Source organism: Megascapheus bottae, chromosome 4 (genome assembly GCF_031878675.1).
Source record: "Megascapheus bottae isolate mThoBot1 chromosome 4, mThoBot2.hap1, whole genome shotgun sequence".
NCBI lineage: Eukaryota > Metazoa > Chordata > Mammalia > Rodentia > Geomyidae > Megascapheus > Megascapheus bottae.
In genome coordinates this window covers 86203332-86229941 of record NC_143512.1, presented here as the reverse complement: position 1 = coordinate 86229941, position 26610 = coordinate 86203332, and the positions used below count along the sequence as shown (strand labels likewise).

General features: G+C 44.3%; 1 protein-coding gene and 1 non-coding gene across 4 annotated transcripts; both read left to right on the top strand.

Moving 5' to 3' along the window:
* Positions 1-630: 630 nt before the first annotated feature.
* On the top strand, positions 631-23509 carry Sdha (succinate dehydrogenase complex flavoprotein subunit A). 3 transcript variants are annotated; one of them, XM_090332178.1, is made up of 15 exons: positions 631-737; positions 4050-4136; positions 6159-6320; positions 8348-8491; positions 8862-9026; positions 11286-11434; positions 11680-11804; positions 13726-13894; positions 15242-15437; positions 16130-16301; positions 16765-16883; positions 20286-20397; positions 20611-20741; positions 21655-21768; positions 23144-23509. In XM_090332178.1, the coding sequence occupies exons 1-15, from the start codon at positions 675-677 to the stop codon at positions 23228-23230; spliced, it is 1995 nt and encodes a 664-aa protein (XP_090188304.1). In that variant the 5' UTR covers positions 631-674; the 3' UTR covers positions 23231-23509. The 3 variants fall into 3 exon arrangements, with proteins under 3 accessions (XP_090188304.1, XP_090188303.1, XP_090188305.1); XM_090332177.1 differs by having other exon boundaries at positions 654-737; positions 4023-4136; XM_090332179.1 differs by lacking the exon at positions 631-737 and adding an exon at positions 1287-1419.
* On the top strand, positions 12196-12302 carry LOC150064734 (U6 spliceosomal RNA). The gene has a single exon (XR_016535302.1). It is a non-coding gene; the product is annotated as a U6 spliceosomal RNA (small nuclear RNA).
* Positions 23510-26610: the final 3101 nt, after the last annotated feature.

Here is a 26610-nt window from a genome sequence, read left to right as displayed (position 1 = left end):
GCCCCCCGCCCCTTCCCTCCGGCCCCGCCACTCCCTTCCCTCCGGCCGGGCCCCCCTCCGGCCCGGGTCGGGAACACCTCCAGCCCGCAGTGGCCCGGGAACCACACAGGGCATTCCGAGGCATAGCGAGTCGACCCCGGCCCTGAGTAGGACCCAGCCCGCGGCCTCCCGACGCCAGACCTACCTCAGGGAGCCCTCGGCGGGGAGGGCTCGGAGGGACGCAGGAAGCGCGCCGCGCCAGCTCCTCCGCGACGCTGCGGACGCGACCTGGTGCGCAGGCGCGGAACACCTGCCCGGGTCCCCCGCCCCGAGGCCGCGAGCGCCGCCCAGCCCCGGAGGTGCCGCGCTGGGGCGACGGCTGACCTTTCTCCCACCCCGCGCCTGCACCACGGTACTCCAGCTCCACGTTTCCCACACGCTGGGCCCGGGGCTCCCTTTCCCCCACGCCCTTCGGCGCGCCGCGGCGCAGCGCACAGCCTCAGCTTCACCCACAGACGGGGTGGCTGGGGTGGCGTCGTGCGCAGGCGCGAGAATAAGCCTCTGTTTTTCCCTTTCTCTCCCCCGCCCCGCCCCCGCCCCGCAGCGCAGTGCGCAGGCTCAGCTTTCGCCACGTGACCGGCGCTGCGTAGGGCGCAGGCGCGGCCCGCTGCCGGGGCTGGTGGGACGGTGCAGACATGGCGGGGTTGGGGGCCTTGTTGCGGTTGCTTCGCGCGCGGCGCTTGTCGTTGGCCAGGGTGGTGAGTCGGCGCCGTCAGGCCCTGGGACCCGGGGTGCTTGGCTCACGGCAGGCTGTGGCGGCGCGCACGGTGAACTCCGCAGTCTGGTCGAGGCCGGAAGGCCGGCCCCCTTTCTGAAGGTCACCGGCCCGGGCCGCCCCCGCCGGAGGGCCGCTCGCCCCGCGCCGTGCCTAAGCCGGTGCGGAGGGCGGGCGGGCGGGAGCGGCGGGCGGGCCGGCCTCGACGCCGTGCGGGAGGGCAGGGAGGCGAGCTGGTGGGCTCAAGGTGAGCGAGGTCAGGCCCTCGGCCTCCGCCGCGCCCGGGCCGCGCCCTCGCCTCGCTCCGAGCCCGTCCTGGGTTCCAGAGCTCAGAAGAGACTGGTGGGGACGCGCGGGGCCCAGGGCATCTCCAGGAGTCCTTGACGGTTACATCCAGGGAACCCTGGATGAGGACACCTGCAAACCAACGTTGAATGGTGACGATGCGTGGTTCTTTTAAGTGAATTGGCCCACCTACGAGAGATCTGAGGACCGGGTTCAGAACTAGCCTGGCAGTGGAAATAACCTACCCAGAAGTGGTACTGTGGCTCAAGTAGTAGAGCAACACAGGCTCAAGGGTAGCACCTGGGCTCTGAATTCAAGGTCCAAGACCAGCAAAAAACAAAACAAAAAACAAAATCTTGGTGACAGTACTGTTAACCATGGTAAGTCAGTGCAGGGTGAAGTGATGCTGGCCCCAGGTCTTAGCTTTTTTTTTTTTTGGAGAGTCATGGACTTGAACTCAGCCTGGGTGTTGTCCCTGAGCTCTTCACCTCAAGGCTACCACCCTACCCTTGAGCCCCACTTCCCATTTTCTAAAGATTAGTTGGAAATAAGAGTCTCAGGATTTTTAAAGTTTTGTATTAAAAAAAAAATACGGGCTGAGAGGGTGGCCTAGTGGTAGAGTGCTTGCCTGGCATTCATGAAGCCCTGGGTTGGATTCCTTGATACCAGGTACACAGACAAAGCCAGAAGCTTCCCTGTGGATCAAGTAGTAAAGTGCTGGCCTTGAGCAGACAAAGCTCAGAGACAGTGCCCAGGCCCTGAGTTCAAGCCCCAGGACTGGCAAAAATAAAATTAAAAAATAAGAATTTATTTTGTGCTAGCTGTGGGGCTTTAACTCCATCTGGGTACTTGTCCGTGGGGATTTTTTGCTCAAAGCTAGTGTTCTGCCACTTGATCCACAGCTATACTTCTGGCTTTTGGGTGGCTAATTGGAGATAATCTCATGGAGGTGCTGGGAATGTGGCTTACTAGTAGAGTACTTGTCTAGCTTCACCTGGGTTCGATTCCTTGGTACTACATACATGAAAGAAGCTGGAAGTGATGCTGTGGCTCAAGTGGTAAAACTCCAGCTTTGAGAAAGTCCAAGGACCGTGCTCAGGCTCTGAGTTCAAGCCCCAGGACTGGCAGGAAAAAAACAGTCTCATGTACTTTCCTTGCCCAGTGCAGCTTTGAACTGTGACCCTCAGATCAAAGTAACTAGGATTTACAGGTACAAACCACTAGTGCCTGGATTAACATTTTAATGCAAACAATTGTACATAGTTGTATAAAAAGTCAGTGGGTAACAAAAGGCTTATAAACCAAGCAGTGGAACAATTTAACATTGTCTCATGCTCCACTGGTGTTTACTTACATATTTCTAGTTAGGTATGTTTTTAGTTTCAGACATGGGCATCAACTTTATGTTGTAGGGTCTACTTAAACCACTCTCCTTTCTTTTCCTCTTCCTCCTACTGTCTTTCTAGGGATAATTCCAAGAGTTGTACTTAATACTTAGTTTCTTTTTTATTTTGGTTTTACTTTTTGTATCTGTCCTAGGGCTTGAACTCAGGGCCTGGACACTGTCCATGAGCTCTTTTTTTTTTTTTTTGCCAGTCCTGGGCTTGAGCTCAGGGCCTGAGCACTGTCCTTGGACTTTCTCAAGGCTAGAGCTCTACCACTTGAGCCTCAGTACCACTTCCGGCATTTTTGTATGTATGTGGTACCGAAGAATCGAACCTGGGTCTTCATGCATGCTAGGCAAGCACTTTAACTACTAGGCCAAACTCCCAGCCCCACAGCTCCACTTTTAGCTAGCTGGCTGGCTTTTCTTTTCTTTTCTTTCGTTAATTGGAGATGAGAGTCTTAGACTTTCCTGCCTGGGAAATTCTCAAAAGTGAGTTTTTTGGGTTTTTTTTTTAATTAAGCAGAATGTCTTCTGCTGTGTTTACTTTTTTTCTTCCTTCCTAACTTATCAGTTATATGACATCCAAGTATACTAAATATAGATTTTCACATTCTTTTCCATGTTTTCCTGTTAGAAAAAAGAAATGATAGACTCTCTTTAAAAAATTAGACTTAGCGGAGCTGGGCCTGTGGCCTAGTGATAGAGTTTTCGCCTAGCATTCACGAAGTCCTGGGTTCAATTCTTTGGTACACAGAAAAAGCTGGAAGTGGCTCAAGTGGCAGAGGGCTAGCCTTTAGCAAGAAGTGTCCAAGGACAGTACCCAGGCCCTGAGTTAAAGCCAGAGAACTGGCACACACACACAAAAAAATAGGCTTAATAAATGACTTAAAATGGTTTTATGTAATGGCAGAAATTGGGTTAATATGGGGATCTTCCAAGTTCTAAAGTCTCCCATGGAGCTAAAGAGGTAGTTCAGTGGCATTTTAATAGTGACTGCAAGGCCTCAAGGATTTTCAAAGCTCCAGCTTGAAAAGGGCTGGAATTGAGTAAAAATGTTAACATTGTGGGCTAGGAGTGTAGCCTAGTGATAGAGTGCTCACCTAGCATGCATGAAGCCCTAGGTTCAATTCCTCCATACCACATACACAGAAAAAAGCCAGAAATGGTGCTGTAGCTCAAATGGCAGAGCGTTAGCCTTGAGCAAAAAGTGTACAAGGACAGTGCCTAGGCCCTGAGTTCAAGCCCCAGGACTGGCAAAAAAAAAAAAAAGTTGTTTGCAAAACTATCACACAGACAATATGGATCTTTCCTATTTTCCAGTGTGTACCGTAAATTAAGAGAGTATGGAGCAAGTGTCAGAGTCATTGAGTACCCTCCAGAATGACAAGGGTACATTCACAAGGGTTTTTTCTGGGGCATCAAGTTGGGGTAGAGTGGAAACCCTGGGCTTGAATCCTTGTCCCCTTGAGTCTGCCCTTCAGGGTAAAGGGTCTTGGGTAAAGTTTCTAGAAGAATGAGAGCAACTAGATGCAAAGAAAGGTTAGCAATTTAGAAAGGAGACTCTAACTCACTCTCCTTCATTTCAATTTCTTCAAGACTCTAATACCATCTATGTGTCAACAGTGGCCAAGAACTTTCGAAACACGGATCCAAGGCTTTCATTTCACTGTTGGTGGGAATAAGAGGGCCTCTGCTAAAGTCTCAGATGCAGTAAGTTCATTCTCTGCTCCATATTAAACATCTCTTGACTTTAGAAGGGCAGTAGTCTCTTTTTTTTTTTTTGGGATGGATCATGGTGTTTAACATGGCCTGGGCACTGTCCCTGAGCTCTTCAGCTCAAGGCTACCACCCTACCTGTGAGACAAGCCCCACTTCCCATTTTCTAAAGATTAATTGGCGATAAGACTCTCAGGTCCTTTTGTGCCCGGGCTGGCTTTGAACCTTGATTCTCAGATCTCAGCCTCCTGAGTAGCTAGGATTACAGGCATTAACCACCAGGCCTGGCTATGCCAGTTCAAATATTTTTAGTGTAGGGCAAGTGTAGTGATACAGGCTATTCTGCTGTAGAGACAGAATCAGTTTTTGGACAGTTTTTGGCCAAGTTAGCATGAGACTCTGAAAAACTAAAGAGCAAAAATATCTGGGCTATGGCTCAGGTGGTAGAGCATTGAAGCTCTGGGTTCAACCTCCAGTACTATGAAACAGAACCAACAGGAGGACCTGAGGAATCAAGCTTCATAGCCAGGCCAGGCAAAAATGTCCTGAAGTGAATTGAAAGTGTGGCCTAGTGGTAGAGTGCTTGCCTAGCATGCATGAAGCCCTGGGTTTGATTCCTTATACCACGTATACAGAAAAGCCAGAAATGGTGCTGTGCCTCAAGTGGTAGAACATTAGCCCTGATATAGAGAGACTCTGGGACACAGCCCAGGCCCTGGGTTCAAGCCTCATGTCCAGTTAGCTAGCAAAATTCCAGACTGGATGTATGGCTTAATGATAGAGTGCTAGTCATGAGCAAATGTACTGAGTGTTAGACCCCGAGTTCAGTCAAGCCCTGGTACAGGTAAACTGGTACAGCTTTTGCTTTTAGCTGTGAATGTATCTATAGACTAGATTCCAGATTAAATCCAATCAAGCAACACAGTGAACAACAAATGAGCTGGATTTGTTGTGGAGGTAGAATTCCTACTCAAAATAAGATTATATGGTCATTGGAATGTAGATTGTGAATTTAGTATGCCTGTTCTGCTTTCTGCTTTAAAAAAAAATGCAACCAAATTTTCATACACGTTTTTGAGTTATCAGAAGCCAAGTTTCTGAATAAATACTTGGCCTCTCAGTTATAAATCAGACCCTCGAACATGGACATGAAATGAGGAAGTTGTCTGTTTTTGGGTGGTTTAAGCATTCTCAAAAATCGAGTATACAAGCTGGGCACCAGTGGCTTCCATTTGTAATCCTAACTACTCAGGAGGCTGAGATGTGAGGATCACACATAGATCAAAGCTAGCCCAGGCAGGAAAGTTTGTGAGACTTTTTTCAGAGCCTGAGCACTGTCCTTTTGCTTTCTCAAGGATAGTGCTCTACTACTTGAGCCCCAGCATCACTTCTGGTTTTTTCTATGAATGTGGTACTGAGGAATTGAATCTGGGTCTTCGTGCATGCTAGGAAGGCACTCTACCACTAGGCCAAACTCCTGACCCCATGATACTCTTACCTCAAGTTAACCACTAGAAAACCGGAAGTGGCACTAGGGCTCAAGTGGTAGAGCACTAGCTGTAAGCTGAGGATCTCAGGGTCAGTGTCCAGGTCCAGAGTTCAAGCCCCATGATCCATCCCCCCCCCCCCCAAAAAAAAAAAGAGTATGCAGAATGTCAGCTAGTGGTGGCTTTCCTGATTCATAGGGTAATCCTGTGGTTCATACAATCTGGTTTCCCTGCCACATTTTGAAGTCAAATCAGTGTGTGAAGTACATGGATGGATGCAGTCTATCTGTGCATAGCAGCTGCTCTTTTTTTCTTAATTGTAATGTATAGAGGGGTTACAGTTATATTCACCAGGTAGTAGATGCATTGCTTCTCACACATTGATACTCCTCATGTTTTTGTCCCCATTTCCCTCCCCCAACAGCTATTTTAGTTCTTCCCTCATTTCCTTTAGGCTAACCTGCTGTAACTATTATTTTATCATTTACCAAGGTCAAGTGTGAATTAACAGTGGAATTTCCTTTTTCAGATTTCTACTCAGTATCCGGTAGTAGATCACGAGTTTGATGCAGTGGTGGTAGGTGCTGGAGGGGCAGGCTTGCGAGCTGCTTTTGGCCTTTCTGAGGCAGGGTTTAATACTGCCTGCCTTACAAAGCTTTTTCCTACCCGGTCACATACTGTTGCAGCACAGGTAAGAAAAAGCCCCTCTGAATGTTCTTCATGCTGCAAAGCTCTACAGTGAGGCTCCCTCATAACTTTGGGGTCACTGCTTGAAATCTCTTCTCTAGACAATGCAAGAGCCTCCTTGTCACTCTGAAACTGATCTCCTAGTGTCCTCCTGTCCCACTTCACACTCTCCTTCATACTCCTATTTTGATTTGGTTTCCTTCAGACTAATTATTTGCACAGGCTGGACCTTTTTGTTTAGTGTTGTTGTTTGCTAGTCCTGGGGTTTGAACTCAGGGCCTGGTCACTGTCCTTGGGCTTTCTCAAGGCTAGAACTCTACCACTTGAAGCCATAGCACCACTTCCAGCTTTTTATGTGTATGTGGTACCAAAGAGTTGAGCCTAGGGTTTGTCCATGCTAGGCAAGCACTCTACCACTAGGCCATGCTTCCAGGCCTGAGGGGTGTTTCTTCTCATAGAGACCTAGGGAATACAATGGCTTTCAGAACACAGGAAGGGGGTTGGGGAAGGGATAGGAAGTAACTGGGCAATTTCTCTTGCCACAAGGTTCTTAAAAGCTCTGCTAATGACTCAACTGGAAGATATTGTAAGTGGGAATAGTAAGGAACAGTAGCTATGGAAGGAATTCAGCTTGGGTCTGTTTGACTCAAAAATTATAATTTAACAGTAGTTGATAAAGAGAGAAGGAAGTTAGAAGGTAAATATAAGAAAATGCCCAAGGTTGGGCCAGGAGCGTGGCCTAGTGATAGAGTGCTTGCCTAGCATGCATGAAGCCCTGGGTTCAATTTCTTGGTACCACATACACAGGAAAAGCCAGAAGTGGTCCTGTGGTTTAAGTGGTAGAGTGCTAGTCTTGAGAAAGCCCAAGGATAGTGCCCAGGCCTTGAATTCAAGCCCTACAGGTGGAAAAACAACAACAACAACAACAACAAAACCCCAAGGTGAGGTACTGTATTAAAGGTTTATTTAACTCATGGTCTGGACGTCAAAACTGAGCATCCCTATGCATTTTGATCTCTGTTGAGGACTCCATAGGCTGTGTCACATGTGGCAGATGGCATTATGGTAAGACGATGAGAAGAGGAAAGGTCACATACCCACAAAAGGAGCCAGACAGCAGGCAGGGCCATTTGTGGTCTTTTATAGCAACATTTTCCCAAAAACTAACAAGATTCCCAGGAGAAATAAAATATTTACAAAAAGTATGCTCCAGGGCCGAGAGTGTAGCCTAGTGGCAGAGCGCTTGCTTAGCATACATGGAAGCCCTGGGTTCAATTCCTCAATACCGCATATGCAGAAAATGCCAGAAATGGCACTGTGGCTAAAGTAGCAGAGGGCTATTTTCCAGCAAAAAGTGTCCAAGGACAGTGCCTAGGCCCTGAGTTCAAGCCCCAGGACTGCCAAAAATTAAAAATAAAGAATATGCTCCAAAGACCTAACATCCTTTGAATGTGCCAACCAGGTATCCTGCATCTTAACACATACACCCTAGGAGGTCATACCCAAATCATATCCATGGGCTTTTTCAAAAGCTTTCTAAATAGGAGAAGTTAGAATTTAAGTTATGGAAGAAGAGGGTGAGAAATTTGTTTCTGTATTTGCTATATTCTATGACCATGAGGGTAACAATGGAATAATATCTACATATAGCTGAAAGAGGTGAGGAATGGGGTGTTTGACTGTTGTGTTTAATATGTGATGAGAAGTGTTTCTTGTTTTTAATACATGCCCACACGTGCTGTCAAGAACATTTTGCCATGATATGTTCAGTACTTTATGTGCTTGCTAGGTAAGTAATGGGAAAGTTAAGTGCATTCTGTCCTCAGTCCTCCTATGGCCTTAGAAATTAGTGTCACCTCCATCACAGAGAGATTATATCATTGAGCTACTTTGGAAGAGTCATGACTTGAATGCTTCAAGGAAAATTACTGCCCAAGGAGTTGTCTCTGATCAGGTCCCAGGGAGGAGATGGGCCAGAAGGTGTGATGAGAAGGTGTCTTAAATTGTATAAGCAGTACATGGTGTTTCCAGGGAGGGATCAATGCTGCTCTGGGGAACATGGAAGAAGACAACTGGAGATGGCACTTCTACGACACTGTGAAGGGCTCCGATTGGCTGGGGGATCAGGATGCCATCCACTACATGACAGAGCAGGCCCCTGCCTCTGTGGTTGAGGTAATAGGAAGCTGTGGGTCCTTTTGTGCATGCTCTGCTTCTAACAATGAAAGAAGCCCTGGAAGAAATAGGAGGGTTGAGGATGTAACTCAGTGGTAGTTGCTTAGAATGCATGGGGTCCTGAGTTCTGGCCCTGGTAGAGTTGAGGCAACTGTGATCAGCCAAAAGAATAGTAGTGAGCTAAACTGACAAAATTCTTTTCCTATAATCATTCAGTTCATTTAGCCTGTAAGCTAAATGGTGGATGGTTTTCATAGACTGTATTAGCATGGGGTTTGAGATTTTACCACAAATATCTTCATTCTTCTATGGTAATAATATGTTTTTTTTTTTAATTGTGTGTGTGTGTGTATGTATGTGTGTTTTACAGCTTGAAAATTATGGGATGCCATTTAGCAGAACTGAAGAAGGGAAGATTTATCAGCGTGCATTTGGTGGACAAAGCCTCAAGTTTGGGAAAGGTGGACAGGCCCACCGGTGCTGCTGTGTGGCTGATCGCACAGGTCACTCACTCTTGCACACCTTATATGGAAGGGTGAGGCTTCCTGGGGGTGGGGGTGTGCAGGAGTCAGGGCATGTCAGTTGAGTCTTGTGGTAGTAGAATAAAGCATTTGCCACACATCAGCAGAATGAGATAAGAGGATAAAGGTTCAAAGCCAGGTGGAGCAAGAAAGTCCATGAGACTCTTATCTCTAATTAACCACCAAAAAGTCAGAAGTGGCACTGTGGCTCAAAATGGTAGAATATGAACCTTGAGTACAAATCTTCAGTGCTCATGACTGGATTCAAGCCCTTGGACTAGCAAAAAACAGAAAAAGAACAGACTTTGTATCTTAGGGCTCTTACTGCCTTTGAGTTACTGAACTGATTGATTTGTTTTATTACCACGATTGCAACTTTAAAACTGTATTACAAGCCAAGTACAGGTGGCTACTCTATAAGCTGAGATCTAAGGATCGAAGTTTGAAGCCAGCCAGGCAGGAAAGTCTGAGTCTGAGACTCATCAGTTAACTACCAGAAAACTGGAAGTGTACTTAAATCTCAAAGTGGTAGAATGCTAACCTTGAGCACTAAAGCTCAAGGACAGCATCCAAGCTATAAGTTCAGGCCCCATAACCAAAATAAACGAAACAAAACAATAACAAAAATACTGGACCAAGACTGTAGGGTTAGTAGTCACTGGATGATCAAGGTCCACTTCAAAGTTGCCAAATACCTATAATCTATATTATGAACTCTGAATTTACTTCAGGTGGACAAAAACAGGTGATGAATTAACAAGTGTTGGAACACCAATAACTTTTCTATGACCTAAGTGCATTTTTGGGTATACAGGTGTGTAACAGGATCTTCCTGTCTTGCAGTTGTCCCTGGGGGCTGGCCCAGGCTTCTGAGGGACACTTGAATTTTCTACGTAGGCTCTTATATTTAACCCAAGTGGTGCTGGATCCCTGTGGGTGTAGAAATGTGCGTATCTGCACTGTCTAGTTGGTCAGCTACCAGACTCATGTTGCCCCTACAGAGGTGCTGGTGTGTCTGAGGATCTGGATGTTCTGTTTTATTTTGATGACATTACCACATGTGGATAGCACCTCTGGTCTAAGTCTTACTCCATGGTCCCTTGTCCTCCCTCTGATGCCAAATTCAAGAGCATTCAATGCTACACACAACCACCAAGACCCTGGAGTACCTCTTAAGCTGTGCTAAGGTTAAGAGGTATATTATCAAACAGAGTCATTCAAAATTTGTTGCCTTTTTTGTTTGTTGCATTATTTGCATGGTATATGTTCATTGATGAATGTAGATTGCCTTTTTTTTTTTTTTTTTTTTTTGGCCAGTCTTGGGGCTTGAACCCAGGGCCTGAGCACTGACCTTGGACTTTGTCAAGACTAGTGCTCTACCACTTGAGCCACAGCACCACTGCCCGCTTCTGTGTATGTTGTATGAAGAAATCAAACCCAGGTCTTTGTGCATGCTAGGCAAGCACTGTACCACTCGGCCAAACTCCTGGCTCCTAGATTGCCTTTTTGTACTCTTGCAACTGATGTAACTTGTGATTCTATTTCAAACCTTAGTATTTCCTTAGGTTTATGCCATCCATTTATTTTTTAAAAATTTCCCCCCTCTGGTCCTGAGGCTTGGACTCTGGGCCTGGGTGCCATCCCTGAGCTCTTCAGCTCAAGGCTACTACCCTATCCCTTGAGCCACAGCACCATTCCAGTTTTCTAGTGGTTAATTGGAGATATAAGTCTCACCATCATTAGTGTCTGGGCTGGCTTTGACCCACAATGCTCAGATCTCAGCCTCTTGAGTAGCTAGGATTACAGTTTAATTTTTTTAAATTTGATTTTAGTGTCAGGGTGAGGGACAGAGGTGTTACAGTTACATACATAAGGTAGTAAGTGCATTTTTTTTTTTTTTTTGGCCAGTCCTGGGGCTTGAACTCAGGGCCTGAGCTTTGTCCTTGGGCTTTCTCAAGGCTAACGCTCTACTATTTGAACCACAGCACGACTTCTGGCTTTTTCTATGTATGTGGTATCAAAGAACTGAACCCCAGTCTTCATGCTTACTAAGCAAGCACTCTACCACTAGGCCAAACTCCCAGACATTTCTTGTCGAATATTGTTAACTCCTTTCACATTTTTCTTCTTCGCCCCCCTCATGTCATCCATTTATTAATGGAACGGAATAAAGTTGTTAAAGCTCAAATGGTTTAGCCACTCGTATTTTAAATCTTTATTGGTTTAACTCTTATCATGAGTGCAGTTTAAAATAGGTGGTCTTTTTCTTGTAGTCTCTGCGGTATGACACCAGCTATTTTGTGGAGTATTTTGCTTTGGATCTCCTGATGGAAGACGGGGAGTGCCGTGGTGTCATTGCACTGTGCATAGAGGATGGGTCCATACATCGTATAAGAGCAAAGAACACTGTTGTTGCCACTGGGTAAGAAAAGCTACCTTTTATTGTAGGTTAAGCATGTTCATAGCCATGTATTAGTATTATTCATAGTACCATTCGTTATTACCATGATAGGGATTGTTATTAGTGAGGCTTTACATTCCTGTGATCGAGGGAAAAATATTTGTTTTAGCTCATCTTTCAGAAGGTTCAGTCTATGCTCTATGGTTCTGTGGGCCAGTAGGTCCTAGGATGGTTAGACTGTACTCATTGTGTTCTGTTGTCTCCAGAGGTTATGGGAGGACCTACTTCAGTTGCACGTCTGCTCACACCACCACGGGGGATGGCACAGCCATGATTACCAGGGCTGGTTTGCCTTGCCAGGACTTGGAGTTTGTTCAGTTTCACCCCACAGGTAGGACAGGATTCTTGTCTGGTTTATGGTACCTGTTCAGTGCTCTGAAGTTTCCAGGACACAGTTCTCCCTAGAGGTAGTTTTAGGTGGAGTTTGATTTCCTGGGGGAATGTCAGACCCCCACGGTAAGGGGGTGAGTTGCCAGATAGCACTTGACCTGATTCTAGGGTTAAGGTTAGCATTTAGAATGAGAAAGGGGGAAGTAGAGCTGTAGCTCAAAGTGTAGATTGCTATCCTTGAGCAGAAGAGCTCAGAAACAGCACAAGCCCCACAATGGACAAAGAAAAAGTAAACCATAATGGCTAGAAAGGAATCACTTGTGGAAGTGGTAAGTTTGTCAAACAGTGGAGATAGAAATATGAGATCAGATGTTTTACAAAAACAGAATGAAGTGCTCGCTTCGGCAGCACATATACTAAAATTGGAACGATACAGAGAAGATTAGCATGGCTCCTGCGCAAGGATGACACGCAAATTCGTGAAACGTTCCATATTTTTAGGAAAGGAAAAGGGCAAATTTAAGGAAGAAACAATTGAGAAGATGCAGGAATGAAGTAACCTTATATACCTTTCATTAAAAAAAAAAACAAGTGAAAAAAAAAAAACCAGAATGAAAACTGAGAAATGAATTTGCTGGCTTAAAAATAATAATAATTTAGAGCCAGGAGTTTGACCTAGTTGTAGAATGCTTGTCTAGCATGCACGAAAAACCAGGTTTGATTCTTTGGTACCACATACATAGTTTAAAAAGCTACGATTGGTGCTGTGGCTCAAGTGGTAGAGCTCTAGCCTTGAGAAAGTCCAAGGACAGTGCTCAGGCTCTGAGCCCAAGCTCCAGGACTGGCACAAAAAATAAAATAATAATAATAATTTAAATGTCACTGAACCTCCATAGCCTTTCTGTTATATGGTATGTTCAGAGCTGCATTTCTTAAGTTCCTTCACAGTGTTTGGGAAATAAACTACCCCAAAGAATATAACTGAAACTAGGGGAGGGAAAGCTGATGCATTTATTTCTATTCCCCCCCCCCATTTTAAAGCATGTAACTTTATAGCATATTCAAGAAAAGTTTACACTTCATATTTATTTACTTGTCTCTTAAAAATTAAAATTGGCATTGATGGACACAAAGTCCTGGTTAAAAATACATATTTGATTTTATAGCCTGGATGTTTTGCCATCTCTGTGAACTTGATAATTTTCTAAGCTTTAATTTGCTCGTCTCTAAGGATGGGATGGTATTATTTAGAGACATTGCAGAGAACTTGAGTGAATATAGTATTAACTGTAGCCATAGTGTAATTCCTATCCTTTTTAGTATTGGAGTACTTTAGTCAGACATGAAAAGCTCATTCCTGTCTGACATACTTGACACAATTTCATAATACAAATCTATGTTCAGAAATTAAAAATAGAGGCTTTGAGCCCACATGAGGTTTAATAATATAGACAGAGCCTTCTTACTGGGTGATGCTATTTTTTCTAGACTGTTTTGCACTTTGTGTTTGTCTTTGCTGCTTGATTTGCACACTTCTTACTATTGACTTTTCTGTTATGTTCTGTTTAGAGTATAATACCCTTTGCACACTTTTTTTTTTCCCCTCCAAAATAGTCTTTAAAATGAAAGCTGGGTACTGGTGTCTCACCCCTCTAATTCTAGTTACTCCAGAGGCTGAGATCTAAGGATTACAGTTTGAAGCTAGCCTGGGTAAGAAAATGTGTGAGATTCCAGTGAACCACCAAAAAAGCCAGAAGTGGGGGACTTGAGCAAAAAAGTATTAGTCTTGAGCTCAGGGAAAGTGCCCAGACCTGAGTTAAAGTATCAGTGCCTCCACCAACTCACAAAAGCATTAAGGATTTGAAATAATGTACTTAGTGATTATTTGCTTATGAGTGTTTAATGACCTGGATTTTTTGCAGGCATATATGGCGCTGGCTGTCTCATCACAGAAGGATGCCGTGGAGAAGGAGGCATTCTCATTAACAGTCAGGGTGAGAGATTCATGGAGAGATACGCCCCTGTTGCAAAGGACCTAGCATCCAGAGATGTGGTGTCTCGGTCCATGACTATGGAGATCCGTGAAGGAAGGTTTGTGTTAGTTTGTGTTATTCACCTGCGGAGTTGTGTGAGCATGTGCAGGCAGGCACCCTCACATTCTTTTCTCTATAGTTTTCTCTAGTGGTGGTTGATTATGCCTGTGTTTTAATATTGGGGCTGTTGTTGCTTCTGAGTTTCAATAAATTGTCATTTCTTGCAGAAATGCCTTGCAGAAAGGCACCAAAGGGTAGAGTTAAAATTACCTGTTATTCCTTTGCTGTTTTTAATGACCAACTCTTTGAGAATATCACATTCTTTCATATCAGTGTTGATCTAAGAGTTAACGTGTGATAGGCACTCAATATGGAGTGAGAAATACACACACTCAGCCTGAACTCTGCACATGAATCTTGGGAGTTGTGTCATATCATTTAATACTTGCAGATGTCTTGGCAACCTACAGGGCATGTACATTTAAAACTTTGAATATGTCCTTTGTAGGGTTGATGCTGTCATACAAAAAAATGATGGGTCTGGGAATGTGTCTTAGTGGTAGAGTGCTTGCCTAGGATGCATGAAGCCCTGGGTTCGATTCCTCAATACTAAATAAACAGAAAAGGCCAGAAGTGGAGCTGTGGCTCAAGTGGTAGAGTGCTAGCCTTGAGCAAAATGAAGAATAGGGACAGTGCCCAGGTCCAGGTAATATAAGTTCCTACTCATGTATTCAGGAGGTGAAGGCAGCAAAATCATGAGTTCAAGGACAATCTGAAGTTAAGGAAACCCTATCTCAAAAACAACAAAATGCAGACTGGGAGTTTGGCCTAGTGTAGAGTGCTTGCCTAGCATGCATGAAGACCTGGGTTTGATTCTTGGGTACCACATGCATAGAAAAAAGCTGGAAGTGGTGCTGAGGCTCAAGTGGTAGAACTCTAGCCTTGAGAAAGCCCAAGGACAGTGCTCGGGCCCTGAGCTCAAGCCTGGGACTGGCAAAAAAAAAGAAAAGAAAAAAGAATAACAAAATGCACCCCCCTCCCCCCAAAAAAAGGTAAGAAAGAAAAAGCAACTGGGATATAGAGACGGGTTTTGGCTGGAGCTCAAGTGGTAGAGTAACAGGCCTTGGGTTTAACTCCAGTACCAGTGGTTTTGTTGGGGGTACTTGGTATATAGAGGGTTTTGTAATGCATTTATAAAGCAAGACAATAAACGATGGTACCCAAGTCAAAATTTTGTTCCGCCAGATTGTTTTGGCAATTAGTAAAATTTGTACTTGATAAAAGAGCAAGTCATAAAGGAAGGGAAAATTTCCCTCAGTGCAGGGTGCTGATGTTCATATGCTTTTGATGATTTGGGTTTGTGCGTCACTGTTGTTGGCTTCATGTTATGATGCTCTGTTTGCAGAGGCTGTGGCCCTGAGAAAGATCATGTCTACCTGCAGTTGCACCATTTGCCTCCTGAACAGCTGGCCACACGCCTCCCTGGCATTTCAGAAACAGCCATGATCTTCGCTGGTGTGGACGTCACCAAGGAGCCTATCCCTGTCCTTCCCACTGTGCATTACAACATGGGCGGTATTCCCACCAACTACAAGGGGCAGGTGATGGTGCTGGGCCCACCTCACAGCTGTCTTTAGATAGTTGAGGTGTTTTGGAAAACACTATATTGTTCGATAGTTTGCATTTGTTGTAAATTGCTGTTCCTGGAGGGCAGAAGGAAACTTGGTTACATTCTGCCTCATGCACAAATATTAGTGTATAATTCCCCCAGAGATGAAATATTGTGCAGCTTTTCTACCTTTTTTTGTATGATCTCTGGTTAATTTTACAATGATATTTTGAACCAGTGGCCTTGACAGTTGGTACCTGGCCTGGTGTGCAGTTTGTAAGTCAGCTTGTCTTTCTGGTTTGGTTTCCTGGGTCAGGGCTTAGGGTAGGGATTGTTGTTATCTCTTCGCAGAGGAACAGTGAGTGGAAATTCTTCCTTTTCCCTGTGATTTTCCTCTACCTACCATACTCCTTAATCCATGGCCCCACAGTGGTTAAGGTGGCAGTGAAGGTCCAAAGCACCTTAGATCTGGGAGTGAAGCTGCAGGATGTAAAGTGTATCCTTTGACCTACTCCTGTCAAAAGTGTTCCAAAGGAGAGGATGCATTCGGAGGGTTTCATCTGAGACACAGGAGTCAGTCTTTACTTCCCTCCTTCCCCCACCCTCTTTAAACCAGATAGTTCTGGTGGTATGGGCCTGTGGAGATGTGGACAGCTTAACATTTTGTTTGTAATCTTCCTGCAGGTACTGAAGCATGTGAACGGACAGGACCAGATTGTGCCTGGTCTGTACGCCTGTGGGGAAGCGGCCTGTGCCTCAGTGCATGGTGCCAATCGACTCGGGGCAAATTCTCTCTTGGATTTAGTTGTCTTTGGCCGGGCCTGTGCTCTGAGCATCGCAGAATCTTGCAGACCTGGTACGTGTTCACTTCAAACCCCTTGGCTCTTTCAGAACATGTAAAGCTTCAGAATCAGTTTATTACGGAAAATTTGCATAGTGATCATAAAGGAAGTTGTTTTTTTTCCTATAGAAGTGAGGGAACAAATCCAGAGGTTATAGGATGGTGATGTCAAGATGAGGTGGGCTGGGTGTCTTTTCATAGTTCAGAAGGGAAAGATTGTATTAGTTGTATTAGTTTGGCTAGTCCTGAATTCAAGCCCAAGTTTACTAAAGAGAGAAAGAGGTAAAATTGGCCCCAGATGGTTCCTCAGGTGGAGTTCAGGACAGTATTAGCTCAAGTTACATCTGCACTTGCACATTCCAGGAAGGGCTGTGGTAAAATTTTATTGTTCAGAATCTATTAGTTTTTCTTAATGTTTTTGAATAGTTAAACCCCAGCTTCTTTCCCTTACTTCCCTTCTCCTTTCTTTATTATTAAGGAGATAAAGTTCCTCCAATTAAGGCAAATGCTGGGGAAGAATCTGTCATGAACCTTGACAAATTGAGGTTTGCTGATGGAAGCATCAGAACATCAGAACTGCGACTCAGCATGCAGAAGGTAGGAATAGGCTGCAAATGCAGCTGCCTGCACGAATATTTGGGGTTCAGCAGCAGAAGAACCAATTCTTTGCTGTCTCAAGTCAAAAATAAGTGGGAAGCTCCACAAGAGTTCGTTTTTTTCTACATAGAATGCTGAAGTTGTTCGGTCCAGAGCATAAAACATGGCTGAGTAGTATTATTAGCATGTTTATGCTTGAGCATGGTAACCATTGTGTATGTCATGGCCAGAACAGGAAAACTGAGTCTCAGTGTTCCTAGCAGACAACACACACCCATGCTTACATCTCATTGTCATCCAGAAACTTCACATCCGTAGCGTCCAATGTTGAGGAGGTGTCTTGACACTGGACCCATTGATATGCCTTCACAGATGAGGAGGAGGGAGAGGTCAGTGCAGATGCACCCTTTCAGTCAGCACTGTTAGGGCAGTAACATGGGCTATAGAGGGGTAAGGAGTAATTGAGATGTGATCAGCTTGTGAAACTCAGTTTTCACATTTTATTTCACTTTTTTTTGCCAGTCCCAGGCCTTAAACTCAGGGCCTGAGCACTTGGGTTTTCTGAAGGCCAGAGTTCTAACACTTGAGCCACAGTACCACTTTTTCTATGTATGTGGTACCAAGGAATCAAACTCGGGTCTTCCGGTATGTTAGGTGGGCACTCTACCACTAGGTCAAACTCCTGGCACATTTTATTTCACTTTTTATATAAATGACTACATGTGCTTAGTGGCTTAGATCGATGGATGCTTGATCCATAAAGAAGTTCACAAAACACTATGTCAGGAGCTGGGAATGTAGCATGTTGGTAGAGTGCTTACCTAGCATGCATGAAGCCCTGGGTTCAATTCCTCGGTACCATGTATACAGAAAAGGCCGAAAATGGTTCTGTGGCTCAAGTGGTAGGACACTAGCTTTAAGAAAGCTGAAGGACAATGACCAGTGTCTGAGTTTAAGCCCCAGGACTAGCAAAAATGAAAAAAAAAAAATTAACACTCTATTTGAAAAATAAGAAATGTTAGAGTACCCTCTCTACCAAGCATAAGAGTTTGAGTTCAAACCCCAGTACTGCCCAAAGAAAAAGATTTACATGTGAAGATGAGTAGCTTTTCAGTATTCCCAAAGTAATCTGCCCATAAATGATTCACAAATTGACCAAAAATGTATAGAATTCCTGCTTGAACCTAAACAGATCAATATACAAAGGACAGAAGAATGCTGAAGAATATGAAAGAGGTTTAACCAATGTTTACCAAATTCTGTTGCAATTTATTTTCCTAAGAAACCATTAAGTGATGGTTTCCATTACAATTATGTCAGATGAAATGCCTCCAAGTTAGTCTCATATAATAGATGAAGAGCCATTTAGGTTAGTGATAGAAATTACAAGAAAGAAATAGCCTTAGGGGCTAGGAATGTGGCTTAGTGGTAGAGTGCTTGCCTAGCATGCTGTGACTCAAAAGTGGTAGAGCACTAGCCTTGAGCTGAAGAGTTTGGGGACAGCACCCGGGCCCAGAGCTCAAACCCCATGAGTCCCATGGCCTCACAGTTTGAGGCCAGCCCATGTAGGAAAGTCTGGGATTCTGCCTCTAAAATAACAAGCCAAAAAAGAAAGAAAGAAAAAGAAATAGACTTGTGTTTTTACCAATCTATAGCAAGGAGAGTGAAGAGTGAGGAGTAAGAGAAAAGACCATCCATTAGATGATGCCTGTACATTTGATTGGAGATGCTGGAAAAGGCACTTAGCCAATGAGCTGCCATTGTGTTTATTGTTTCTGATGAACATAAACAATAAAAGCCACTTAATAAGTGATATGCTTAAGTAAACGGGACCAGTAGACCCTCAGATAGCCAGGCTGTGCCTCCCAGACCCATCAGCAAGACTTAGAAGTCCTCTGTTCCTTCCTCTCCCTCTATACTCACCAATACAGATTAGGTGATTTTAACTATGCTCCAGAAACTGCTGGAGAATGGAAATCTTTCTTTTTAAATGATGTACAGATTAATTATGAAACTATAGAAGCACATGGAATGTTTATACAGTATGTTAAGCTAACATAAGAAAACAGCAGCTGAGGGCCAGGAACATGGCCTAATGGTAGAGTGCTCGCCTAATATGCATGAAGCCATGGGTTTGGATCCTTTGTACCACATGCACAGAAAAAGCCAGAAATGGTGCTGTGGCTCAGGTGACTGTGCACTAGCCTTGAGAAAGCTCAAGAGCAGTGCCCAGGCCCTGAGTTCAAGCCTCAGGACTGCCTCCCCCACCCCCAAACAAACCTGAAGCAACCTGACTTACGTAAGTTTAACCCCTCTCTTCATCACCTTTGTAATAATACTGTGTATGTGAATATAGATAATTTTTTTTTAAGCTTTAAGCAAAGTTGGGCTCTGGTGGTTCATGCCCTTAATCTTAGCTGTTTAGAAGGCTGAGATTTAGAAAATCACAGTTTGAGGCCAGCCCATGCAGGAAAGTCTGGGATTATGTCTCTAAAATAACAAGCAAAAAAGCATTGGCTGGAGGCATGGCTCAAGTAATTGAGAGCTAGCTGAGATAGCAAGCATGAGGACTTGAGTTCAAACACTAGTTTGAAAAAATAAAAAAAAATAAAAAGCTGTTTCAAAACAGCAAAACAGGGCTGGGAGGGTGGCCTAGTGGTAGAGTGCTTGTCTAGCATGCATGAAGGCCCAAATTCAATTCCTTGGTACCACATACATAGAAAAAAGCCAAAAATGGTGCTGTGGCTCAAGGAGTAAAGCTCTTGAGAAAGCCCAAGGACAGTGCTCAGGTCCTCAGTTCAAGCCCCAGGACTGGCCAAAAAAAAGGTCAACAAAACAAAACTTGAGACTTAATAGGGTGTGAAGTGCTGTAACACTAGCACTTGAGAGGCAAGAAGATCTTGAGTTTATGCCATCTTGGGATACATAGTGAGACCTTGTCTCAAAAAAGGGGGGGAAGGGGGCAGCTTTTCCTATTTATGTGGTACTGAGGAATTGAACCCAGGGCTTCATGCATGCTGGGCAAGCACTCTATCACTAAGCCACACTCCCGACCTCTGAACTCAGAATCTTAATTTCCTAAGTATTTTACATAAAGTGAAATGCAGAAATTAGTCTAATGACTTTTTGTATGGCTTCTATAGATTTTAAGTGTAGAGATAAAATAGGAACCAGTAGTTTACACCTGTGTAATTCTAGCTATTCAGTAGTCAGAACCTGAAGATCACAGTTTGAAGCCTGCTCAGGAAGAAAAGTGTAAGATTTCTCTCCAGTTAAGCATCAAAATACTGGACTGGAGGCACTGTTGAAATGATAGAGCACCAGCAGTGAGTAGAAAAGCCTGAGGCCTTGAGTTTGAGCCCTGGTACTGGAATAGAAAAGTTCATAGATACCTTGTTACAGTCAATGCAGAATCATGCTGCAGTGTTCCGTGAGGGAAATGTGCTGCAAGAAGGTTGTAAGAAAATCAGCCAGCTCTACGGAGACCTAAGTCACCTGAAGACATTTGACAGGGGTGAGCTGACCAGCATGTTCTGGGATTGTTTCCTTCTTTAAGGGGCTAGTGTCTATCCCGTTTACCTGGGGTATCTCCCTCTGCCTGCTGTCCTAGGGGCCCTTGCCCACTAGCTAGACTAGCCACGCTAGACTAGCAGCATGTACTTAGAGACTCCACAGCACCCTAGAGCAAACACATTGTGACTCTCAAGGTATCTGTGTATACCTTCAGGAATGGTCTGGAACACTGACCTGGTGGAGACCCTGGAGCTGCAGAATCTGATGCTGTGTGCACTGCAGACCATCTATGGTGCAGAGGCAAGGAAGGAGTCACGAGGTGCTCACGCCAGGGAAGATTACAAGGTGGGTCTTCAAGATATACTCCCTATACCTCGTGTTCTCCCTCTTACCCCTATCTCTCCAGTAACTTTCACTTCTGTTCCACCACCCTTAGAACCATGTGACCTTTTTCTTTGGTTGGAGTCAGCATCTACTGCCCATGTAGCATCTTTGAACAAAATGGTGGGGTCACATGTTTGTCAGACAGACTGGTGTCTCAGAAACATACATTTTGGATCGGGCATAGGGAGGGGCTGAAGTGTAACTATAAGTTCAGGATGGATATATATTGGCTGATAAAGATACTTATATATGGACGCTGCATGAGGCAGACACAATTTGAAAACCATGTGAGGGTAATGAGGGGTGAGTGAATGGGAATGTTGGCTAAGCAGGAGTTTTACTTTGAGGAGGGTTATTTTTCATTAATTGGGCATACCCAGCATGTGCCTGGAATGGTGAGCTTCTCCAGGGTGGCCTGTTAAGGCTGAGATAAATACAGCTTCAGAAACAAGGTAGACCTTGCTCTCTGGGGAAAAGCTCATCCAGTAATTTACATGTGTGGAGCTTGTGCTTTGCTGCAGTTGCCTTGGACCAGGGCAGGGATAACCAGGGCAGGGATAACCTGCCCATTTTCCACTCATTCTCAGCAGAAAATAGCCACAGATTTGGATTTTTGTTTTTTATTTGAAGCAGTTTTTACTCATCTTTCCAGATACCATGTGTATGATTTTCCTTACTCTCGTATTCAGCTTCTCTTAGAGAGTTTGAAAAATTTTAATATACTTGCTAAAATTAAAACAGTTAATAATGATGATTTATGGGACAGCTGAAAAAAAAGTTGAGGAAATGGTCCAGGATCTAGAGCAAAAAGCAAAATGAAAATATTTGTTTGCTGCTGATGTTGGTGACCCTGAGGATGCATTTCTGACCACAGGTGCGGATTGATGAGTATGACTACTCTAAGCCCATCCAGGGACAGCAGATGAGGCCATTTGAGGAGCACTGGAGGAAACATACTCTCTCTTATGTGGACATCAAGACTGGGAAGGTATATGGGGCATCCTCTCTGCTTAGAGATGGGCTGAGGTACTGTAGTTTGGTCTTTGGTAGTGACCAATTGTGAAGCAGCCTAGGCTTAAACCACCTGTCAAGATACCCCAGGCCCAAACTCCAGGAGTTCTCAATGTCAAGTCCAGCCATCCACCCCGATACATCTGTTAAAGAGAAAAACGGGAGATTTTATTACATGACATGAAAGACATGGGAAGACAAACACTTGAGCCCACCCTCAGCTGTCTTTGTGGCAGAGACAATAAGCTATGAGTTTAAATGCAGGACTGGGCTGGGGAGAGAGGCTTTAAGTAGTCCTAGTTTAGAAGGGGTTCTAAAGAAGTTAACTATCAACTGTCATCCCTTGAGGAGAGATTTACAAGTCATTGTTGTGCCTTGTAGATTGTCTGCCTAGAGATTTTATACTACCCTTTAGGGGTAGTATTACCCTGTCTGAAGAACAGTTTGCCTTTTGTCTAGAACCCAAGGTGACTGCAAAGTCTCTCTAGGGTCCAGATTATAGGAGTTGGATACGGGAACGTAAGTAGAGTTAACTAATTTTCAGCAAAAGAGTTTTCAGTACTTAAAGTCCCACTGATAAAGCTATTGTGGGTCCCGTTTCTCACTGAAGAAAGGAGTCCAAGGTATGAGGTGGTTCAGGGTAGCCTTAGTGCAGGATCAGCTCCTGTAGTGAGGGCAAAGATCATATAATTCGTGCTCGTGGCAAGGAAGGTGTGGTGACTGTGTTAATTTTGCTTGGCTATGATAAAATACCTGCCTAAAACAAAGTAAAGGTGGAAAGATTTTCTCTGGGCCAGATATTGGTGCCTATAGCCTATAGTCCTATTTGGGAGGCTGAAAGCAGAAATAGAAGAATCATGGTTTGAGACCAGTCTGGGCAGAAAAAAAATTTCTCAAAAACAAGAATGAAGGTTTGTAAGCTTGGCTCAAGTACCTAGCCTGTCAAGTGTGAGGCCCTATATTCAAACCTTGGTGCGTGCATGCACACATTCAAATTCTTTTTTTTTTTTTGGTCGGTCATGGAGGTTGGACTCTGGGCCTGGGCGCTGTCTCTGAGCTCTTCAGCTCAAGGCTTCTGCCCTACCCCTTGAGCCACAGCCCCACATCCGTTTCCTTGAGGTTAGTTGGAAATAAGAAGAGATAATAATCTCGTGTTCTTTGTTCTTTAGTGCCCAGGTTGGCTTTGAACCAGGATCCTCAGATCTCAACCTCCTGAGTAGCTAGGATTATAGGCGTGAGCCACCTCACCCAGCTTTTTTTAATTTAATTTTTTATTATTTTCAATTAGTTGTACAGAGGAGTTGCCATTAAAGTAGTTTATGAATACAGTACCCTTCTTACTTCTTGTCAAGGTGACTCTGGAGTACAGACCTGTCATCGACAAGACCTTGAATGAAGCAGACTGTGCTACAGTTCCCCCTGCCATTCGCTCATACTAATTGGACGTAAAGTTACAGAACAAGCTTCTGTAATCATTTATCACATAACCCATGCTGTGTTCCATTATACCAGTCTTGGTAATCTTCTGCGTCTTGTGAACCAAAAGTTCACTTCATAGATAGCCTACCAGTAGCATGCCGCAGCACTCAATATGAAAGGGCAGCTATACCCACTACTGTCCCTTCTTCATTCTTGGGAAGTGATAAAACAACACAATTCTTAAATATAAATAAAATTCAAATAATTCTTAAATAAAATATAAATGAGTTACAACTATATACATATGTATAATTCTATTTATTTATTGTGGGTCTTGGGACTTGAACTCTGGGCCTGGATGCTGTCCCCGAGCTCTTCAGCTCAAGGCTACCACCCTATCCCTTGAGCCACAGTGCCACTTCTGGTTTCCTGGTGGTTCACTGGAGATAAGAGTCTCAGGAACTCTATTAGTACTTGGACTGACTTTGAACCATGACCCTCAGATCTTAACCTCCTGAGTAGCTAGAAGTACAGGGGTGAACCACCGTGCCTGGCACGGTGTTAAATATAAATAGAGCTACCAGCACCTGGCTCAATTTTTCTTTAAAATACTGGAAGGTGCTAGGCACTGGTGGCTCATACATAATCCTAGCTACTCAGGAGGCTGAGATCTGAGGATCTTGGTTCAAAGCCAGCCTGGGCACAAAAGTCCGATCAACCATGAGGAAACAGAAAATGGCACTGTGGCTCACATGGTAGAGTGATAGCTTTGAGCTGTACTGCTCAGGTATAGTGCCCAAGCTCAGAGTTCAAGCCCCATGAACAGGAATGTAAAAAAAAATACTAAAAGGTGAAAAAATTAAAGTGGAAGAGTACAAGGTGGATCGCAAGAAAACAAGCCACATTTTGAGAGGTTGAATGGAGGAGGTGGTGTTTTTTATTAGAGCGGATGGACTCTAAGAAAAATCTGCAGCCTTTGTTGGGCACCAGTGGTCCACAGCTGTAATCCTAGCTACTCGGGAGGCTGAGATCTGAGGATGGCAGTTCAAAGCCAGCCATGGCAGGAAAGTCCATGCGACTCTTATCTCCAATTAATGACCAGAAGACCTAACTGGTGCTGTGGCTCAAAGTGTTAGAGCACTAGCCTTGAGCTGAAGAGCTCAGGGACAGCTCTCAGGCCCAGAGCTCAAACCCTAGGAATGAGGGGGAAAAATTAATCTGAGATGAGTGAAAATTACTTTGGATTCTGTATAAGTTGCTGAGAGGTGATTCAGCAGCAGTTGAAGTAGGATATAAAAGGCACTGGAAGAAGTACAGGTATTTTAAGAAATGACTCCTCTGTAAGCTTCACATATCTAATTTGCAAGCAAGGTTTCTTAAGATCATGATTTTTTTTTTTTTTTGATCATTAGTTGTGAGTTTGGAAGTCAGGGTCTGGGTGTGTTGTCCCTGAGCCTCTTTGTGCTCCTTCCACTTGAGCCACAGTGCTACTTCCTGTTTTTGAGTGGTTAATTGGAGGTAAAAGTCTTAGGGGGACTTTAATGCCCGGGCTGGCTTCCAACCATGATCCTTAGATCTCAGCTGCCTAAGTAACTAGGATTACAGGCATGAGCCACTGGTGCCCAGCAAGTTCATGCATTTTAGGGGAAAAAATTCCACAGCTATATACTTTTTTTTTTTTTTTTTGCCAGTCCAGGGGCTTGAGCCTTGGGCTTTCTTGAGGCTAGTGGTTTGCCACTTGAGCCACAGTACCACTTCCGGCTTTTTCTTTGTATGTGGTACCGAGGAATGGACTCTGGGTCTTTGTGCATGCTAGGCAAGCACTCTATAGCCCAAACTCTTGATCTGTGTATAGATAGATAGATAGATAGATAGATAGATAGATAGATAGATCTATATATATTACTGTTTTAGATTTTGAGTTAATTTTTTTTTCTTTAGCCAGTCGTGGGCACTGTCCTTCAGTTTTCTCAAGGCTAGAGCTCTACCGCTTGAGCCATACCACCACTTCCTGCTTTTTCTGTGTATGTGGTCTGAGGAATCAAACCCAGGGCTTCCTGCATTCTGGGCAAGCATTCTATTACTAGGTCATGCTCCTGGCCCTAATTTTTTAAACTTAATTTTTTTTTCTCATAAAAGAAAATTCATTTCTAACCTTAGAATGAAGAGTTACAAGGAGATTCACTAAAGTAGTATTTTGTAGTTCTACTCTATAGATTATAATTCATTGAATTTGCCTAAAAATGCTGTTCTAACATGGCTTGAAATGATCCTCTAAATCTTACCAGCTCCATGTGTAAGCATGTTAGTTTGTAGATACAGCAGAGGCCAGCAATGAGCAGCAAGCCCAGTGAGTGTGAAGCTCTGAGGGCAAGCCCAGTACTGTACCAGCACCTTCCTAACAAAAAGAAAAAAGTCGGGGCCAGGAGTTTGGACTAGCTTTGTGCTTGCTTAGCATGCACGAAGACCACAGTTTGATTCCTCGGTACCACATACCTAGGGGGAAAAAAAAAAACTGGAAGTGGTGCTGAGGCTCAAGTGGCAGAGCTCTAGCCTTGAGAAAGTCCAAAGACAGTGCGCAAACCCCGAGCTCAAGCCCAGGACTGGCAAAAAAGGAAAAAGAAAAAAAGTCATCCTGCTGAGATATGCTAGAAAAATAGAAGGATCTGGGTTTGATCTTCCAAAGCCTGTTTAGCTTTAGCCAAGTATGGTAAGTAAAACATAGATCATAGGGAAGATAAAACAACCTTTAAACATAGATGGAGTGTAGTTCCTTGTATTTGGTAAAGGCCTTTTCCATGAGTAAAAGCTGAATTTCCTGTCCCTAGAACTAACCAGACAGTGGAACAGAACACTTCTGTGTGCCACCAGCAATAGCAGCTATAACATATCACTTTGGAGTCTCAAGAAGCCTTGGAGCCTCAGGTGCTTTTGTGAGGAGGCTGAGGTCCACTGCAGTGGCTGCTTCCTGCTCAACTTTTTCTGTCCTGGGAAACTTACAAAATGGTTCACAAAATTATATTTGTTAAAATTTCAATATTCTTGAAGAACAGAAAAAGACCCAGAGATGGAGAGAGAATACGGATGGATTTTAGAAACTATAGATCAAAGTTGTGGGAGATACTAGAATTATTCAGTAAGTGGGGTGAGTAGCTCATGAGGGGAAAATAAAACAGTTCACCTTAGCGACGAAAAAATGTATGTTTAAAAATGTATAGTATGGGGCTGGGAGCATGGCCCAGTGGTGGAGTGCTTGCCTGGCAGGCAGGAAGCCCTGGGCTCTCTTCCTCCTAACACACACACAGAAAAAAGTTGGAAATGGTGCTGTGGCTCAAGAGGTAGAGCTGGCCTTGAGAAAGCCTAAGGGCAGCGCTCAGGCCTTGAGCTCAAGCTCCAAGAC